The sequence below is a fragment of the Periplaneta americana genome, chromosome 14 (genome assembly GCF_040183065.1).
Source record: "Periplaneta americana isolate PAMFEO1 chromosome 14, P.americana_PAMFEO1_priV1, whole genome shotgun sequence".
Lineage (NCBI taxonomy): Eukaryota > Metazoa > Arthropoda > Insecta > Blattodea > Blattidae > Periplaneta > Periplaneta americana.
The window spans coordinates 7,346,286-7,367,997 of NC_091130.1; the positions used below are offsets into that span (position 1 = coordinate 7,346,286).

General features: G+C 35.5%; 1 protein-coding gene across 3 annotated transcripts in view; it reads right to left on the minus strand.

Moving 5' to 3' along the window:
• LOC138713097 (tetratricopeptide repeat protein 28) overlaps positions 1-21,712 on the minus strand; it is a 212,104-nt gene that overhangs the window by 34,982 nt on the left and 155,410 nt on the right. For all 3 annotated transcript variants that reach the window (XM_069844862.1, XM_069844863.1, XM_069844864.1), the window contains exons 13-20: positions 19,625-19,959; positions 15,501-15,787; positions 14,176-14,453; positions 9,746-10,016; positions 7,042-7,207; positions 5,047-5,244; positions 3,075-3,259; positions 771-1,159 (exon numbers count right to left, since the gene is read on the minus strand). In XM_069844862.1, the coding sequence (XP_069700963.1) occupies positions 771-1,159; positions 3,075-3,259; positions 5,047-5,244; positions 7,042-7,207; positions 9,746-10,016; positions 14,176-14,453; positions 15,501-15,787; positions 19,625-19,959 (2,109 nt within the window). The remainder of the gene's footprint in view (positions 1-770; positions 1,160-3,074; positions 3,260-5,046; positions 5,245-7,041; positions 7,208-9,745; positions 10,017-14,175; positions 14,454-15,500; positions 15,788-19,624; positions 19,960-21,712) is intronic.

Here is a 21,712-nt window from a genome sequence, read left to right on the forward strand (position 1 = left end):
TTAGAAGAGTTTACTGAAGAATTACAATCTCAGTTCGTAACTGAAGAGAGTAAATTTTCAAGGGTCGTAAACATTTTTAGTAGAGTTTACTAAAAAATAACAATCTGAGGTTGTAACTGAAGAGAATAAATTTTCAAGGATCGTAAGCATTTTTAGAACAGTTTACTTTAGAATATGACAATCTGAAGTCGTAGATTATGACATGTAGAAGAAATATTACCCTTAAATGAATGGGTAACAGGCAAAATTAAACCTAAAATTCTTACATACTTATAGTGGAAAGCATAAATATACAGTAGAGCATCGATTATCCAAAACAATTAGGAATGGGGGGAGTGTTCGGATAACCGATCATTTATGAAAACAAATTGTACCGGTGCAATAGGAGCAATATGGAACAAAGAAACACTGATATTAAACACAAAACTGTACATAGTGTACAGTATATATTTTGTATCACATGTCTTACAAATAACACAGAGAACTGACTAGCCTAGTTTGACAAGTTCAGAATGGTCATTGAAGTAAGTTTACAGTTTAGGAAAAAAGGTTTTTTTTTTTCGCTTCAGAGCTGAGACTCGTTTTCTTTGCCGCTAAATCTCACAAACAGTGCTAGCGAAACTTCTACATGGCGTGCGCGCAAATTTTAATTTGCTGCTAGAACGCTTTTGGTTAACTGATGTTTCAGTTGATCAATATTTGGATAATCGATGCTCTACCGTAGTATCCATTTCCAAGCACTTTGATCCACTCCAGGAGCAGAGCCATACCTGAGCGGCAACAAGTGCCTGGGACTGGAGCATGTCGGCCACCATAACAGCCTCCTGCTCGGCGTGGGGGATGTCTCCCCAGCCCCACTGCTCCGTCACAGAGCCAGGCAGCAGAGGGTTGCCCACCACGAGTGCTGACATGTTGTTGCTGGACTCGTTGGTGCCGGTGCTCGTCTTGCTGGTGGCTGCCATGGCGGCACGTGCAGAGCGCTGGTTCGAGCGCAGTGACGTCAGAGAGGGCACCACCAGCAGGCTGAAGCGCTCACACAGGTACTCCGAGGAGTCCCCACTACCACCGGGTTTCAGGACGGGGAATGGCACCAAGTACAGCTCCCCCTCCAGCACGAGCAGCAGTTCACGACGTCCAGCACAGCCCTTACCGTGTGGCACTGCGTCAACAATGACATTGTAAGAGGAGCTCCTAATCAGGCATGAGCAATGCTACCAATATTCAATTACTGGAAAGACGAAACAGGACGGAGAGAATCACTGAGAAGTTGGAAAGGATATTGAGAAATAATCACTATCACTAAGAATAAATTCAATCAGTAAAATCACTAAAAAGAAGATTCATTGTGCGTCTGAAGACGATTCTCATAGAAGAGTCGATATAATTGCCATCAATAGAAGAACTCAGAAAGCGATGGTCTTAGACCCTACGATTTGCTTTGAACGAGACACGAATCAAGCACTGAAGATAAATGATGACAAGCGAGCTAAATATGTACCTTGTCTTCCATACCTCAGTGAAAAATATGGCATTTCGCTTTACAACTGGGATGTTGCAGGCTTACTATTTGGAGCGAGGGGTTGTTTACCAAAATTTACATGTAATATCCTTAAATCCTTTAAAATCCCTTTTTTTATGAGGTTCAGAAGATTGTAATGGAAATTCTAAAGGTCTCTCTTCAAATTCTGCACTATCATCTATACGTTAACACGTAAATTTTTGTTTTAATGTATAAATCTAATCATTATTTTGCTCGTTTCATTTCTCTTTATCTTTTATGTTTGTTAATTCCGAATCCCAGTGGTCAACCTCACTTGAGGACGGATGATTTAAAATAAATCTTAGTAGTAATATGCACCTCACTTTGAATATACCACAGCAACGAAAATTATTCCATTTTTCCTTAACCCTTAAATTGGGAAAACTTCATTTCTCACACTAGTTTATTAAACCATGTCGGACTGTAAAGAAAACAACTATCACATATTTTATATGTCGTACAATATTATAGTATTGTGAAATTTTAATTTTCCTACCAATTTTTTTTCTATTGCTCTATTAAAATTATAGCATATCATCTATTAATCTGTTGTATCCTATAGGATACTTTGCGAATTTAAGGGTTAAGGAACTGCTATATGGTACCGAGTACCACAAAGGCAGTTTTGACTGAAAGCTCATCCAAATCTGGTTTCATGATGAAATAAATGAATGGTGGGTGTAAAAAGCTAAACCAAATGAAGTCACTTATCAAAGCTAAGCTAAGGGGATGTATACGAAATATTAGAACCATGAATTTGATCGTTGGTAACATATGTACAGTTTTCTCAATAAAAAAAAAAAACAGGTTTAAAATGTATTTATTCCATTAATTTGTCCACGTCTGTATACTTTTGAATATTTACGGCCAAGGAAAAATGACACTTAATGTGTATTTAGGCAGGGTATGAGTAGAAGGCTGTGAAATAAAATTCTGTGACAGATGCTTAAAAAGGGCTTTGCGTATTGTCGCTACAGGATTGTGTACATTGCAATGTTATCACATAAACAAAGTTGATGTTTGCGATTTTCCACCAATTTACACAAAGTAATGCACAAATTAGTGGAAGTGGGGCTGCCATCGGGCAGTGCATCTTCTATGTAGTATTGCGACATAATACAATCGAAACCAGTGAGTGCAATTACATTGTTTAGAAGCTTTTTGCTTGAAAATATGCTGAAATCAGAAGCTGAACGAGCGAAAGCAAAGCATGAAAGAAAGAGTGCAATGAACAGCCGAGAATTGAGCTAAAAATGAATATAGGTAGACTGGAATGAGCGTCAGAATACAGGGCAAGGAAAAGAGCATTTTGTAACCACTCTCCTGCAGTTCAGTTACAAAGTGTCAATAATTTAGTGAATGCTCCTACACCATGAACAATCAACGAGTGCAATGCCTGATATAATTGGTGTCAGTGATTTAAATAGTAGTTCATATAAAAACTTTCATGAAATGTTCAAATGATAACAATATAAAAGGATGAATTACGTATGACTGCAGAGATGTAACACTGAACTGATGGAATATTACATACATGCTCCCGTTCCAGACTTGCTGCATGTGGCAGGCAGGCAGTCCTCGAATGGTGCAATAAGCAGCTGGTACAAAGCACCCAGGCATGAGGGTCCCTGCCACGTTTGGTGTGGGGGCCTCCTAGAGCGGGTGCTGCCGGGGCGGCTTGCTGACCCACTTGCCACACTGCCTCCTACACTCCCCAAGCTACAAGGACAAACAAATTTCATTTATATTCCCTATCTCTCACTTTAACAGACTTTGGAATTAAGTGACAAACACCAAAAATAAATTACATTTCAGTACCAGTACTCATAAAAAATATTGTGGGTAAAATGTCGAAATACCTGAAATAACAGTAAATTACAGACAAAATGAAAGTTTAATGAAACAGTTAATTACTTTAGCATTCTTTAAAATTATCTTCGCTGTACGAAGTTCTGTACTGACTTTAAAGAGAACAAAATTTAGTTACGAAATATCTCGAGATGTTCAGGTATAAAATATCCCTATGTCGTTTCTACAGTTACTTCATTGCTTTGTATAATCCTACATTTAAAAAAAAAACACAGTTGTACTTTGCTTTTCCATTACACAAGTACACAAACATACGAGGTTTTTCGGACACTTTCCACAATTAAATTTTGTACAGTCAGTCATAAGGTGGGAGATCAAAGTTTAGTTAAGGGGTTAGGTACAGCTTACAGCAGTAAAATTTTGGAAATATTCAACATTTTTGTTCCTCCATTACTGTATCTTGTACAATAATGAAAATTAGTAGCCTATGTGTAAAACACTGTCCTTCTGCTATATGAAAAAAATATTTTTACGATTTAAAAAAATTATTTACATTTTTTTTTTTTTTTTTTTCCAAAATTCAGTTCACTGTGCAGTGATGAAGCATTTCCCACATAACTCAAAAACTATCGCACATTCTGTGATTAAATTTTTTGTGTGTATTTATGCATGTCATATCTACAATATGATGCAGGATCACTTCCTTTGATAGATTGTCTGATAAAAATTAATTAACTTAATTTTAAAAAATGGTCAAATATCAGTATTTCCTTCTAAGAAAATAAAAAAAATTATTGTTTATTAAGGAATGTAGTTGAAAGAGCATGATATTGTAAACATGAGTTTCAGCAATAAAATAAAAGAGAGAGAACATGAAAAAGTTAACAAGTTTATGAGTTATGAGGGAAATGCTTCATCACTGCACAGTGAACTACCACCATTAAGAATTTTGAAAAAAAAAAAAAAATATGCATATTATAAATATAAATAATTTTTTTTAAATCGTAAAAATATTTTTTTGATATAGCAGAAGGACAGTGTTTTACACATACCAATTTTCATTATTGTAAAAGATACAGTAATGGAGGGAAAAAAATGTTGAATATTTCCAAAAATTTTACTGCTGTAAGCTGTACCTAACCACTTAAATATCTTCAGCAGCTTCTGGTTTATCTTATAAATAAAGAGATTCCTTAGGAATATAGTTATAATAACGACTTTCATATGTTAAAATAAAAACTAAGTTGTCTAGTTTCAGCACTGTGTCAGCCATCTTCAGGATTAGTTCTACAAATGGCTGATACACAGCTGAAACTAGTCAACTAGGTAATTTACAACTTAATTTTTATTTTAACACATGAAAGTGGTTAATATAATTGTATTCTTAAGTGTTTTAAAGTGTGTAATAAAGATGTATACAAAGATTCTGTCCTAAATGTTATTGTACTTTTCTGAGAGTGAATTTGAATTAGGCAAAAGACTTCACAAATTTATGTGAAATTCTGTGGCATCTAACATAACCTATAAGAGGATCAATTGAAGAATAGTATGTGGTTTTTGTGCAATTCATTTAAGATAATGAAAGTTTTTCTATTTTCATACCAGTGTATAAATTGTTTTATTTACTTTTCCCCCTTAATTTGCAAAATTACATGTGAAAATGTTCACTGGCATTCCGACAACAAATTCTCACTCACCTGAACAAGCTGCTGAGACTGTAGTTACTGGAATTGAACAGATGGTTACGGTTCACCATGCGCAAGAAGCCTGTGCGGTCGCCATCCTGCTGGTTCAGTCTCTCTCCCAGTTCCTCCAGATGTTGTGACCAGATGTCCGAAGAGTCCATTTCAGAGTTTCCTCCTCCATCTTGTCCCATCATGCCACCACCACGCACCCTGGAAATAGAAATATTCATAATCTCTTGCTCGTAATTTTTTTAATATCTTGAATTATCTTGGACAGGAACAGTTTGCAACAGTAGAAAAATAATTGAAAATAAATACAATATGTTATGCAAGACAAGATAAACTTGACGCATAACGTCTTATTAAGTAGGCCTCTTCTGCATTCAAGAAGGCAACTGTAGTTTCATTTTATAAACAGGGAAAGTTTCTGCCAAAGATTTTAAAGTTTCCATAGTGGGCTAATGACCCGATAACAAATTCTTGGTCTTTCTATAGATCCGGCTAGACAAGGTTATTGAAGTACATTTTACTTGAAATTCCTACCCTCTGTGACTAATTGTTGTGTATTAATGGTTGATAAGATGGCTAAATGATTTTAACCTTTTTTTTTTTTTAATGTTGATTAAATTTTTGTTGTTAGTCCACTGTTTTATACATGTATTGATTATTTAATGCAAATTAATCAATTTAAAGGAAATCAATGTAAAAATAATAATAATAATAATAATAATAATAATAATAATAATAATAATAATAATAATAATAATAATAATAATAATAATAATAAAAATAAATAAATTTTACACATCACACCAAAAAGTTCACAGTTAAACATCCTAGAACAGTACGAAATATATAAGAATACAATAGCATACCCACAATATATACTTAACACACAATTGCAGTTCAATACGCACACATTATTTGACGTCATAATACATCATAACATACAAACAGCTAGCCCCCACCATAGGAACAACACACCCCCACCCCTACCATCGACAACTGCACATCGCAGAGTCAAGATCACCAGTGCTTCAAGAGACACTGAGGACGACGACACATAGCATCGAAACGGGCCATCTGTCGAAGGTATATACCTTTTTTTAACAATTTTAACACTTTTAACGTATGACTAGTAAATTTTATGTTTTTAACAAAGTGTTAATGAGACTTTAATCAATGAAATCTTTTCTGTGTACCTACTTAATGGCAGTAAGTACATACTGGTAATTAACAATGAGTTGCAATGATGGATTTCGTAATTTATCACATCACTAGAAAAAGATTATGATATTGGTGATGGAGACGATGCTTAGCTATAGTTTTCATTAAATATTTTAATATCGGTATTTTACATAGTATTCTGTTTTAAGTATTTTCTAGCTAATAAAATGTTTATTTTTCCTTTACACATTTTCAGATTTTGTAGGTGTGAAATTGAAATGCTTAGTTCCCAAACAAAAGTATAGTTATTCTTCAAACACGTGCAGTAAAGGGTGAAGAAAGAAATAACCAAACTGACTATAGCTAGTGAAACAGTTCTGAAATATCAGAGGCAATTTTCTTGAAAGTGGAATTCATAAATTTATCTTCCAGAAGGCAATTGCAGCCTAACCCAGAAAGTTAAAAATGAATAGGGCTAAGTATCGGTAGTAAATCAACTGAAATGACTACAAGCCACGAGGAACACACAGATTAAGGTCCTGCTCTTGTACTGTATGAAGCATGATTGTGTTTTAAAACCTCGAAAAGGGCATAAATGCTTGTCTGTTTCCAATGTAATATCCTGTGTTATTACTATTACCTAGGGTAGATGGAGATTCTGAAGTAAAACTACCCCTAAATAACAAGTGAAAATTAAAATTACTCATTGTAAAATCATGTTAACATTCTTGTAATCACTTTAACGTGTTAGAATGTGACGGATAGGATAATACAATCACTCTTACGCTATGCAGGCAAATGATCCTAACTCAGCACGACTACGAGAATAACTGTGTTTACCTGGACATGGTGGCTGTGTGGAGCTCGACTCCCAGGCTGTCCCTGACACTCTGGATGTAGTGCTCCAGCAGTGAGCCAGCTGTGGTCAGCAGCTCCTCGGTGCCGTTCTCCTGCTCTCGCTCCGCCTCCACTTCACTTACCGCCACCTCATGGAACCTCACCACGCCTGTGTGGCAGCAAACCAGTCAGCTATGTACTTCAAATTGCTTTATCTAAGCACTAACACATATATTTCATTATCTATTCCTCATTTGTAATGTTCCTTGTATCTAAGTTTTACTCCTGACTGAGTATGAGAGAAGCCCTATGCCCTAAACTCTGCCAGGTTAAATAAAACCATTATTATTATTATTATTATTATTATTATTATTATTATTATTATTATTATTATTATTATTATTACTCTATTAATAAAATTCATAAACTTGAGAAGGTACTGGTACCAACTACTTGGTACGATAAATTAGAAATAGACACCGGTAATACAAAATGAAAGAGTTTGTGAGCAGACTACTAAAATTGATTATCATTTCAGGATTGTTTAGTTTAACTTTACTCTTTTATCATTCTGTTGGCAGAGACACAACAAATTATGATGGTGAAATAGAGGCTATACACATTGCTCTCCGACAATTATTAAATCTTCCCTTAAATAAATATAACAAGATAGTAATTCTTTCAGATTCTAAAGCTGCAATTCAGGGAATATGTTCAAATGCTACAAAGGAGTCAACAAAAATAAGAGAATGCTACAAAATGTTAACAAAACTCCAAAAAGTTAATAAGATTGTCCGTCTCCAATGGATTCCAGCACACTGTGGAGTCATGGGGAATGAAACCGCAGACACACTTGCCAAGAAAGGCACAACAATAAAACAAAAGTCTAAATTTAATTTCTCATATTCCTCAATAAAACGCTTGATCACTACAAAATTTTCTCATTCATACCTACAAGAAATAGAATCAAATGCTAAAGACAAAAAATGGATTACACTACTTTCCAACCCAGATATAATACCCCAGAGACCAAGGAAAACAGCAGTTGCAGCCTTCAGACTATTGACAAATCATGACTGTCTAGCAAGTCATCTCTACAGAATAGGTATCTCAGCTTCACCCATATGTGTCCTGTGTAACGATCCAGCAGAAATGAATGAAGACCTGTGAAGCATTAAGATCAGAAGAAACTACAGTTCAAAAGTATTGGAAAGCACGACTGCTAATGGCTTCATTGCCAGATGCAAGGCACTAGGCAACAACAACAACAACAACTTTACTCTTTGATGTAGAGAGATAAGCACAATGAACTCATTAGGGCTGAAATCACAGGATTAATCTAACCAAGTTCTATACATCCTGTATTTTAAGTGTATTCTATTTCGTTCTAACTTATCATTATCCTAATCAAACTAATCTTAGGCCTCCCTAACACACTAGATAATGAAATATCTTATGTTAAACTGTTAGGTTTTTATTTGGATCCAAAATTAGGATGGCACAAACACACAGAAAGTATATGTACTAAATTGTCAAGGGTCATTTTTGTTTTTAGGAAGTTAAGGCCATTGGTTTCAACAGAAACTCTCAGACAGGCATATTTTGCACTGCTTGAATCCCACATTAATTATGGAATTCATATACGGGGAAGTGTAACAGGAGTCAATAGCATCTTATTACTACAAAAAAGAGCATTGAGGGTAATATTCAATAAAAATACCAAGGAATCATGTAGACCACTATTTCCAGAGTTAAAGGTAATGTCAGTTTACAATCTATTCATTTACACAACCTTAATCTTCCTTAGATCAAACATAGATCTTTATCAGACCAGATCAGATATACATTCCTTCAACACTAGAAATAAAGATAAATTAGATTACACAAGGTGCAGGTTGAGTGTGAGCTCAAATACCTGCTTTTTTAATGGCATAAATATAATTAATAAGCTACCATTGGAGGCGAGAAAGATACCAATAAATAGGTTTAAGTCCTGCATACATAGATGGTTGCTGAACAGACCTTTCTATTCAGTGAATGAATTCATGGAGTGTGATGTAAATATTGTATTTTAGAAATGTAACCCTTTCTTTATATTTTAATTTGTCTCTTTGTATTTTAATTATTCCTTTTGTCCTTATATAAATGTGTTAACATACATCACACTCTGTTTATTTCTAGTGTTTGTTTATTTGCCTATGTATGTTTATTTGCTTATAATTATTTGTTTATTTGTCTATATTTATTTGTGCTAAGTTTATTTCTTTGTGCATGTGTGAGTGTATGTGTGCGTGTGTATATTATCAAACCTGACAATGTCATATCCAGGCCTTGTACACTGGTTTCTGACAAATAGATATTATTATTATTATTATTATTATTATTATTATTATTATTATTATTATTATTATTATTATCCACTAACAGTCTACAAAGACTTTTGAAACTTTCGTTACTATGATTTGTTGCTTCAGGAAAATATAATAATTGTACTAATTGCAATAGTCAACAATTTAATTTCTGATTTCAACACAAAATTTCCTTTGTTATTTCAAGATATCTAAACCGTGAGAAAATGTTAAGAGATAACTATTAACAGATGTCATGATTGGTAATTAAAAATGACGGATGTAAAGAGGAAATTTTAAATATTTCACATTTTTACGTACACAAAAACAGTTATTCTTTCGTAAGAGCTTATTCGTACCTTTAGTGGGCACAATGAACCACGAGTAGAGGTACCCTGCAGCCAGACTGTAGTACAGCACTGACGCCTTCTGCCTGTTGACAATCTCCACCAGCTGATCTACCGATGTGGGTGTGTTATCGTCCACCCTGTTGGCTGATCGCTGTCCTGCTCCAGAGCCAGACTCTCCACAGCCCTGCCGTTCCAGCAACAGGTCAACAAACGCCCTTGTGCGTCCTCGCTCAGCCACCAGCAGCGCTTCCTCACGCCTTCCCAACCCGACCAACACTCTCTGAATGGAAACAGTACATAAGATTTAACTGTATGTGCTAGTATTCAGTTGCAAGGATACATTTGTATAAAACATATACAGTGAAACCTCTCCTTAAGGACACCCCCAAAAAACGGACACTCCTCATATACGGACAGATTTTTATGTCCCAATTGAAATAATATAGAAATAATGATAAATTTAACTCTCGTTTACAGACACTCTCAGACACGGACACGGACAGCTGTTTCTGAAGCTTGCTTTACCTCCTGACTGCGGACAGAACTTGGATTTGAAGACCTAATGTGTTACAAAAATGGAAAATTTAGTACTGAAATTCCTTAACATGAAAAAAGACAATAAGGGTCTAGTAGGCTACCACTATCCCAGCCGGCTACCCCTTGTTAGCTGGAAGCGGGTGGATAAACAGTCATAAAATTTAACCTGTCTGATGGGTCCAAGGTTTCCGTGACTGTATTGCGTCAACTTGGGTTGCGAGGACAAAGGAGTAAGCGATGGCATGTACGAAGCAAACTGCGCGTAAGTCCACGGGAGGCAAGGCTCCACGAAAGCAGCTGGCAACGAAGGCCGCTAGGAAGAGCGCACCGGCTACTGGAGGCGTGAAGAAACCCCCAGCCAAATCCTCCTCGCCCTGTTCCGTGATCAATTGATCAATCTTAGCCCCCCTCGCGTATGTGGTACCTAAGAGGTTACGTCCAATTTCGGCTTCCCCTTCAAAATTTTCTAGAGCTCCTTCAGGGGAGCAGCGTAACCCGGAGTGAGACTAGTGGCCAACAGGCTTGGAGCTCACATATTTAGTTTTGTACAGCCCCCAACCCCTTGCAAGGACGCGTTTTGCGTACCTTTTAAATTTTCCTCCCAATTCTCCTTCGATTTTTCGATTTTTTCGAAGGTTTCCGCGATCTTGGAATTGCATTTGACACATGATAGAGTTAATAGGATTATTCTCACTTCAATCAGTTGTTCTGTTTCGAGAGACATGGCACCTGAACGTAAAGGTTAAGTTGAAAACTGTAAATTACAGTACTGCATAATTGTAGACCTACAATAAAATTGTATGGCACAGTACTGTATTTTCCTTTTTCGTTCTTATCTACTGTAGTTCAAAGTTGCAAATAATTTACTGTAGTACGGTACAGTAGATTGTATTTAGAATTAAACTACAGTAATACATTTCATTTAAAGCGTGAAGGGATACATAATGCATATTATAAATTTACTGTTAGATTGGGGAGCCTTGCTCCCAATAAAGGACACCTCCCAGATACACACAGATTGCTACGTCCCTTCGATGTCAGTGAATGAGAGGTTTCATTGTAATATACACCAATTTTACTACAGTGAAATCTCTCTGAAAGACCACTCCTATTAAGAGACCATCCCTCTTAGAGGCCTATTTTCCTTAGAACAGATGTAAAAACCCCATAAAACAAATTTATTTTCACCTCCATTTAAGGACTTTCCCTGATCCTCCACTGAATAGCCATTTTCTTATTTTACCCCTTTAAGGAGACTGGACTTCAAAATTAAAGTATAGTAATATAATTTCACATTGCAGCAGTTTAGTGTATTAAATGAATTGTGAGAACTTGATATAAAGAATACTTTATTCTGTATTCCAAGGTTAAAATTAATACATCTTGATTACACAACTTTTAACACTGTATCACTTCGGAATATGTATGATAAGAACTTTCTGTGTTAAATTTTAACGTACCTTCTTAACATGTTTCGACCTATTTTGGGTCATCTTCAGAACTCAAGAAGAAGAAGATGAAGATGACCCAAAATAGGTCGAAACATGTTAACAAGGTATGTTAAAATTTAACACAGAAAGTTCTTATCATACATATTCCGAAGTTAAAATTAAATTTGACAACGTTCTTAATTATTCATGCTGAATATTTGATCCTTCAATCCTTGAAAGAATATAGGAATTTCTAGCGAGAAAGACGTTGTTAAGAGTTGTGACCGCTGCACATGGCATTTAGGACTGACGGCAGATTACCTGTATGCTATTAGCTCTCTTGTTCAACAGTTTAATTTCTTCTGGCATTGTGTAAAATTATTATGAGTAAAAACATCTTCAATAAAATGTGAAGTACCAGTACATTATTGTTGAAGGATCGAGTCAAAATGATTTGCAAAAGTGAACGTGGTTTATCCGAAAGAAAATTAGCGGAAAAATTTAAAATGTGGTAAAATTCAGATTAATTCATTTTTAAAATTAAGAGAAGAAAATTATAACCGAGTGGAATTCCATAGAATGACTGTGGAACTGGAGGACATATAAATGAACTTCTTAACGTTGAAGGACAGTTTAAAGAACGAATGATATAAAAAAAAAAGTTAAAATAAAAAAATTATAATAGTGACACAAAGCTCAATTTGTGATTATCTGAAGCAGAAGTAATAGGTTACAAGATAAAATTGTAATACAGTTCTGTACACAACCTATTATAATTAACAATACATTCCTAGTTTTTTTATTTCATATACCGTTTAATCATTATTTGTGTAAAAAGAAAAGCCTCCCCCTATCACGCGCCTCCCCTCTCAATAGACCACTTTTTGCATGGAACTATCAATGATCGTACAATACAGGTTTCACTGTAATTTATTTATTTATTTACATGCTTTCTTCTTAAGTATTTGTTTTTACACAGCATTCAAACAGATAATACTTACAATTCATTGACTCTTAATTAGTACTGATACCATACTATAACTTTCCCCCAGTTAACAAAACTGTAGTCGCTGTATGAAGCTATGGTGATAGTAGTAATGATGATTATGATGATGGCGATGATATAATAATAATAATAATAATAATAATAATAATAATAATAATACGCCACACAGAATTTCAGGGGTTCTGCCTATATTTCGCCACTGTGCCTCCAAAATCCGCTATGTGCATTTAAACAGATTTTTCAGGAGAAAGAAAAAAAGCATTTATCACTTTTAATTCCCTTGATTTTCAAAGCTACTTTCAGTATAATTTCATAATTTATCATGTAATAATGAAATTATACCGAAAATCAAGGGAATTGAAGTCATCATAATACCTTTTCTCATTTCATATTGGAGTGAAAATGGCAAGTTGTAGCCAATTTAAGTGAACACCATATTTTAACGTTTTGGTGGCTACTTCATTCACACACAACCCCCAGAATGTCTGGAGGACCACACCTGCTGTTGGTCGACGGGTCCATTGGACCTAGCTGGGAGATCTTGTTGATCACCAGCTTTCCCTCCTTAAGCCACTGGAGGACGATTTTAGTGCCATAGCAGGTCAGCACTAGGAACAGAAAAGTAGAAAGAGGAGGAAGGAAAGTGAAATGAACCCCTAGGCCTGGAATGCTCTAATGCCATTGGGGTCGAAGAAAGTAAGAGTTCAGTCAGAGGACTGGATAGGAAAGGGTAAAGAGGGAATTAGGTATTGAATAGAGGAAAATTATACCAAATTCAGTCATTAACTCATCAAGCTGACCAGTGCTAATTGATGAGTAGCCCCTCCCTTTACTTCAGCTTGTAAAATTATGCTTACTAACAGCTGCACCACGGGAAGGTAGGGATGGGACATTGGGTATTTGTCCAGGTTGGTTCCTTAAAGCCTTCAATGGGAAGGATTAATAGCTCTCCCCCCTGTATTCGACAAATACCGTTTTTTCTCTAGATTTATTAAATCTACATACTTAGACTTCAACAAACAAAATTTGATAACACAATCTCAAGAGAAAAAATGGAACTCTCTGCATCATAATCCACAGTTGATTCCCGATTTACCACGCAAATCGTCTGTAGCTGGATTTAGGTTGGCAATAGGCCATGACTGTTTGGCCGAGCACCTGCATAGAATTGGAATATATCAGTGTCCTTACTGTCCATTGTGCAACTCAAACCAAGAAATGGATTCACCTCAAAATCTGTGCGTCAGTGGCTAACCATGACAATATCTTTGAAAAATATTGGAGTGCAAGAGGTCAAATGACTTTATTGTCAAATGCCTGGCATTAAAAAACAACAATATAATGCCTTTTCTTTCTCCTGCAAAATCTGTTTAAATGCACATGGCATATTTTGGAGACACAGTGACGATTTGATATAATATGCAATTTGTGAATACTAAATGTTAACACTAGCGAGGAGTTAATACCTGCAGTGCCTGGTAGGACGCAGTCTGCAGGTCAAACAGAGACATCTTGTAGTCGCTAGAGCCTCGTGCCTCCCTGCGTATTGACTCAAGCAGATTGGCAGCTCGCTCCAGCTGCACCTGTGAGCCATCTAAGTCACCGTGGCCCCACAAGGCAAGTCCTAGGCGATGTCTGATGCGGGCCTCCTCCTCCCTGCGGCCCAGATGCTCTGCAATCTGCAGGCCCTGCTGCAGGTATGCCACAGCTTGACTGGTGTTCCCCAGGGCGTGGTGGATGCGGCCTGCAACCATAGCCAAGTGCTATGTAGATCAGGCCTGCACAAGGTTTGCGCTCTCCGAGCCGACTCACAGCTCATGAGTGGAATGCAGATATTAGCTGCGCTCTGTATAAGGGTGGACTGGAAGAAGGGGTGATCTCGTACAAAATATACACAAAAGGAAGTATTATTACGAGGTTCATGAAATGAATTCCCGTTCAGTGTTTGCAAAACTATCTTGGACTATTATTAATTAATAAAGAAATATTTATTTTACAGAAATAATAGAAATTCTATAGCTACTTAAATATACAATATCATTTTGTTATATTTTTATTTATCAGTACATCAAAACAGGGTTTTATGCTGTTGGCAGCTGAAAGGAACAATAGCCTACTGATCGTAATGAAACATCAGTTACAGATGTTCGATGTCTGCCTTTATTAAAGTTGACTATGGAGAACAATTGCTCACAAATATAAATGTTGAGCCAAACATAGCAATCATTTTCACAGCCAGCCTGTGTAGTCGTGTATATTATTGCTAATGTTTAGTCTTGTAAAACTCAACCAGGCTAGTAGTATTATTCAGACGATCTTTAGCTCTTAGGTCACACTGAAGATCAATAAGTTCGAGCTGTAAATCGTTAAATGTTAAATGTTATGTTCCGTCTTTTAGATTCCTCCATACTGTACTGTAGCAGTAGGTAAGCAACTTGAAACAGTTACTGAGAATAGGCCTAGATAACTGAGTGGTCGTTTCCCTCTTCTCTACCTATAGCAAGTCTACAGTATGTCATTCTGACGTATCTTCCTCTCTGTTTCGGCGAGCGGTAAACACAGCTCTCCTGCTCTGAAGGAGTGCGCGCACTCGTTGAGCGCTGTTTGTGCAGGCCTGATGTAGAAGATAACTTGCACAGTTTGGGGATTCGAAATGGGAGGCAGTTGGCAACAACTGAGAGACAAATGGCGGAAACAAGTAGTCGATAAAGCCCTGGCTCTCAATGGGCTATAGTGCCGGAAATAATGATGATATGATGATCTGCTGGCAGTTGTGAGATTTCTAACTAACCTAAACTGCTGTAGGCCATTGTCTTTGCCAGCTTGTCGTTGGTCTGCGCAGCAACAGACAGGTGCTGTTCTTGGTAGCGCACAGCTTCCTCGAAGTTCCCAAGACTCTCATGCACTGTGCCCAGGTTCCCACATGCACGGCCCTGCAACGCGGCTAGACCCAGCTCCTCGGCCGTGTCCAGGTCAGCCTGGTGGTATCGCAGGGCGGTCGAGTATTCCCCCATCTGCTGGTACACTGCTCCCAAGCCACATGCCGCATCAGCCTCCGCCACTTTGTCCTTCAGCTCCCTGCAAATATTAATCATTCATTTCCATACATGTGACAGTGTTAATGCCTTTACAGTATTTATTAATTAATTAATTTATTTATTTATTAATTTATTTATTTATTTATTTATCCATACATCCATCCATCCATCCATCCATCTATTTATTTATTTATGTATTTATTTATTTATCCATACATCCATCCATTTATTTATTTATTTATTTATGTATTTATTTATTTATGTATTTATTTATTTATGTATTTATGTATTTATGTATTTATTTATTTATTTATTTATTTATTTAATCCACTCAACAATGTAATTACAGAGTAGAGAAAAGTGAAAATAATGGTAGTAATACATATAATAATGGTAATTTAAACTTAAATTTAAACAGTTACAATCCAATATTACTCAACAAAAGATATCAAGCAAATATTACATGTAAATCTCAGTAAACAAAAACAAAAGTATTTACAGTATGAAGAAAACTTAGATTATATTAAAGTAATAGAGCCAGTGATGAAATGCAAATAACTAGTCACAGATTAGTAACAATAATACAATAACTGATGAGGGACTAGACCTACGTTAAGTCAGCAATGTTAAGAGAATTAGGAGTGAGTTAGTAATGATAATTCATATGAAATAATTTAAGAAAGAAGACCAAAAGTACAATATGCAAACCAGTTAAGACCTATTTATTAGCAAAATACTTATGGAGTGTTTTGAAAGCTACCGGTATTTATTTCATGCAGTTAATTAAGAATGTACTATGTGCATTTGTTTCGTTTTACAGCATTTGTCTCATATTTCCATTTCGTACTATGTTCTGGTTAAGAGACATAATCATATACTTTGTCTTTTCGGGATTTGCTTCCAAACCTATCTCTTTACTTGCTTCAAGCAAAATTCCCGTATTTTCCCTAATCGTTTGTGGATTTTCTCCTAACATATTCACGTCATCCGCATAGACAAGCAGCTGATGTAACCTGTTCAATTCCAAACCCTGTCTGTTATCCTGCACTTTCCTAATGACATATTTTAGAGTGAAGTTAAAAAGTAAAGGTGATAGTGCATCTCCTTGCTTTAGCCTGCAGTGAATTGAAAAAGCATCTGACAGAAACTGGACACATTTTAATTAATCCAACTAGTTTCTTAAGAATACCAAACTCAATAAAAATATTATATAAAACTTCTCTCTTAACCGAGTCTTATGCCTTTTTGAAATCTATGAATAACTGATGTACTGTGCCCTTACACTCCCATTTTTTCGCCAATATCTGTTAAATACAAAAAATTTGATCGATCTATTACGCCTAAAACCACATTGATGATCCCCAATAATTTCATCTACATATGGGGTTAATCATCTCAAAAGAATATTGGACAAAATTTTGTACGACGTCAATGAAAGTGATATTCCTCGAAAATTACTACAGTTAGTCTCTTCCCACTTCTTAAAGGTAAGTGTTATTATGTATGTATGTATTTATTCACACTGCAGTGGGTATATACCCGGTGGCAGTGGTAACTAATTACACTCAATAATGACAATAATAAACTTATTAATTAAAAATACAATTTATACTAATACTAATAATTAATACTAATAATAATAAACAACAGCAACAACAGCAGCAGTAGCAGCAGCAGCAGCAGCAACAACAACAACAACAACAGGGAATATACTAAATTAAATGAAACGATCACTTAAAATAACATTTGAAATAAATCTAATTTGTATCTTAAAACTAAGATCGAACTAAAACCCACGAGTATGATATGTTCATATCTGCACAAGTACCTTTCAAATTACACTCATTTCGCTGTCAACTCACTCACTGCAATGGAACTATTACACATTTCACTGATTCTATCCTGATTTCACTAACACTTCAAAAACATTTCACTGTTCAAATACTATGCACTGCCACTATAAACTATAAAGCTTCACTGACAGGAACACGTTTCACTGACACAGCACACTTCACTGACACGACATACTTCTTCACTGATACAAGACACTTCACTGACACAACATAATTCTTCACTGATACAACACTTCAATAACAACATATCATTTACACCCTTTACATACTGTGTATAATTACCGTCTATTAGTAAGGTCCTTAAGCCTATTTTTAAATACATTTTTGGTTGTTGGTAAAGCCTTTAGTAAGTCTGCAGGTAAAGCATTCCAGTCCCTGATAGTACGATTGAGAAAAGAAAACTTTCCAGTGTTCGTCCTCTGCCTTCTTTCCCTCAATTTATATGAGTGGTCGTTCCTTGAAGAGTAATTTGGCGGCTGCAACCTATTTTTTATTTCTCTCCAGGCAGGCTTACCTTTGTATGTTTTGAACAGTGTGCATAATCGAATTCGCGTTCTCCTGTCCGTGAGTGTGTCCCATTTTAATGGTGAACATCCCATTTTATTATTATTATTATTATTATTATTATTATTATTATTTTATTATTATTATTATTATTATTATTATTATTATTATTATTATTATTATTATTATTATTAATCTTGCTCAGGATAGGGACTGATGGCGGGCTTATGTGAGGGCAGCAATGAATCTCTGGGTTCCTTAAAAGCCAGTAAGTAAGTAAGTATTATTATTATGAATTTCGTCCTATGTATTAAGTATAATAATGAAGTGTTCAGAACCATAGTGGGCCGAGCTAAAACCGTAGAAAACAAGGGTTAAAATGAAGTTATTACCATAATTCAATGGAAATATATAGCAAGTAATATAAAGTATACACATTAAAACTAAATGATATGCCAATCTTCATTAAACTATGGTATTCACTTAACTTTAACCCTTGCTTTCTCCGTTTTTAATAAATGGCGCTTGGCCCACTATGGCTCTGAACCCTTCAATTGATATAGGACATGTATATAGTGGAGTACATAAAAAACAATAACAACAACAACAATAATAATAATAATAACAACAATAATAATAACAATAATAACAATAATAATAACAACAATACTAATAATAACAACAACAATAATAATAATAATAATAATAATAATAATAATAATAATAACAATAATAACAATAATAACAACAATAATAATAATAATAACAATAATAATAATAACAATAATATTGATAACAATAATAATAATAACAATTATAATAATAATAATAACAATAACAATAATAATAATAACAATAAGAAGGATAACAATAATAATAACAATAACAATAACAATAATAACAACAATAATAACAATAATAATAGTAATAACAATAATAATAATAATAATAATAATAACAACAATAATAATAATAACAACAATAATAATAACAATAATAATAATAATAATAACAATAATAATAATAACAACAACAATAATGACAATAATAATAGCAATAATAATAATAACAACAATAATAACAATAATAACAACAATAACAACAATAATAATAGTAATAACAATAATAATAATAATAACAGCAATAATAATAATAACAACAATAATAATAACAATAATAATAATAATAATAACAATAATAATAATAACAACAATAATGACAATAATAATAACAACAATAATAACAACAACAATAATAACAATAATAACAACAATAACAACAATAATAATAGTAATAACAATAATAACAATAATAATAACAATAATAACAATAATAATAACAATAATAATGACAATAATAATAGCAATAATAATAATAATAATAATAATAATAATAATAATAATAATAATAATAATAATAAAGAGAAGGGAGAGGGCAATGATAGTGATGATAATTATGATACCGGCGATAACAATGATAATATAGCAGCAGTGACGATGATATACATTACGGTACAGTACCTTGCAATAGCCAGCTGGTGTTCAAGGCAGGATATGGCCTGCTCAAAGTTGCCCAATGTGCTGTGGATGTGCCCCAGCTCTCCATACGCGGACGCCTTTGCCTCAGGGTTGTTCAGCTCGTGGGCCACGACAAGTCTCTTCTCGAAGCAGACAAGGGCCTGCTGCAAGTTGCCCAGGCATTGGTGGGAATGTCCCAGGCCTCTATACGCTCGCTCCTGATCCCGCGCACTCTTCAGCTTCAGTCCAATAGCGAGGTGCTGCTCGTGGCATTTCACGGCCTCGTCGAAGTCGCCCAGTGCGTCATAGCAGTCCCCGAGGTTGCCAAATGCTCTTCCCTGTAATGTGCATATTGGAGAGCAAGAGTGTTATTAGTATTAATTCAGCATTAGTAATAACATGGATTCTATATATTTTATCAGTTTTACTTTTCATGTTTTTAAAGATTGTAAATATATATGCATTGTTATATATTATGTTCAATTTTTGTAATTTTTTACAAGTGAGACCATAACATACGAGGGCTATTCATAAAGTAACTTCCGTTTTCATATAGCGTGCGTAACAACAGAGACAGTGGCGCCGCTCTTACGGTGAAGTGTACCTTGAAATAGTACGCGTCGAGCAGCGGTAGAGTCAAGGTCGTATCTTTGTTCCTCTCTGAGCCACGTGCTGTCAAAATGTGTGCTGCAATAGCAAGTCCCGCCAGGTGTGAGGTACGTTCTGTAATAAGATTTCTTGTGGCCAAAAACTGTAAAGCTAGTGAAATCCATCCCAACTTTGTGAAGTTTATGGGTCAGACGTAATGAGTGAAGGTGGTGTAAGACAATGGTGCCGTATGTTCAAAAATGGGCGAACCAATGTCCATGATGAAGAGAGAAGTGGTTGACCAAGTATCGTGAATGCAGATCTGATTCGTTTGGTTGACGAAAGGGTTAGAGCAAACCGCAGGTTCACCATGTCGGAGGTTAGTGAGGATTTTCCACAGATTAGTCGTACTCTTCTGTACAAAATGATTACCGAAGATTTGGGCTACCAGAAACTTTCTGCCAGATGGGTGCCTAAACTCCTTTCTGAGAAACAAACGGCTCAGTGAATGGTAGCAGCACTGTCCTTTCTTGAGTGTTACGAAAGAGAAGGTGATGCTATTCTCGATCAGATTGCGACAGGAGATGAGTCAAAGCTTCAATCAATGCAGTGGGATATACTCACTCCCCGAAAAAACTCACAAAGTTTTGTCAAACACTTTCCACGAGGAAACTCATGGCAGAAAAGGAATTTTGCTAGTGGAGTTCTTGGAGAGGAATGCCACAATTAATGCTGAGCGTTACTGTAACACATTAACAAACTTGAAAAGTGCCATTCGAAACAAACGTCGTGGAATGTTGAGCTCTAGGGTGATTTTCCAGCATGACAACGCCTGGCTGCAAACAGCACGTCGTACTGCGACCAAACTGCAAGAGTTCAACTGGGAAGTATTGGATCACCCTCCCTATAGCCCAGATTTGGCGCCTAGCGATTACCATCTCTTCATGCACATGAAGATGTGGCTCGGCTCGAAGCGCTTTGACGATGACGAAGAGTTGAAAACCAGCGTCGTAGGCGGCTGAATTCTACGATTGCAGAATTTTTAAAGCTCGGTAAACACTACGACAAGTGTCTCAATGTGACTGGAAACTATGTGGAAAAATAAACTAGAGTATATACTTTCAAAAGTATTGTAATCCAATTCTGTAGCATCATTCACAGGTTTGTAAAAAATAAACGGAAGCTACTTTATGAATAGCCCTAGTATCTTAGGTGCAATAGGGTTATTTGTAAATTTTGAAGGTTCAACAAATAAGTAAAATAGGTCTGAGTACTGAGGTAATTTTGGCCGCCTTAGAGAAAGAAGAAGAAGAAGAACAAGGAAGAGAAGACATTCCCAAAGGTTTACTCAGTCTCCTACGAGGCAAATATAAAAAATCCTCTTGCTGGGAAGTGATGTTAACCACATATCATAGTCACACAACGCAGGAAAGTTTCCAGCTCTGACTGCCTGCAGATGGCATGTAAAGGGACTAGTGCCAGCAGCACTTACAACTACTATTA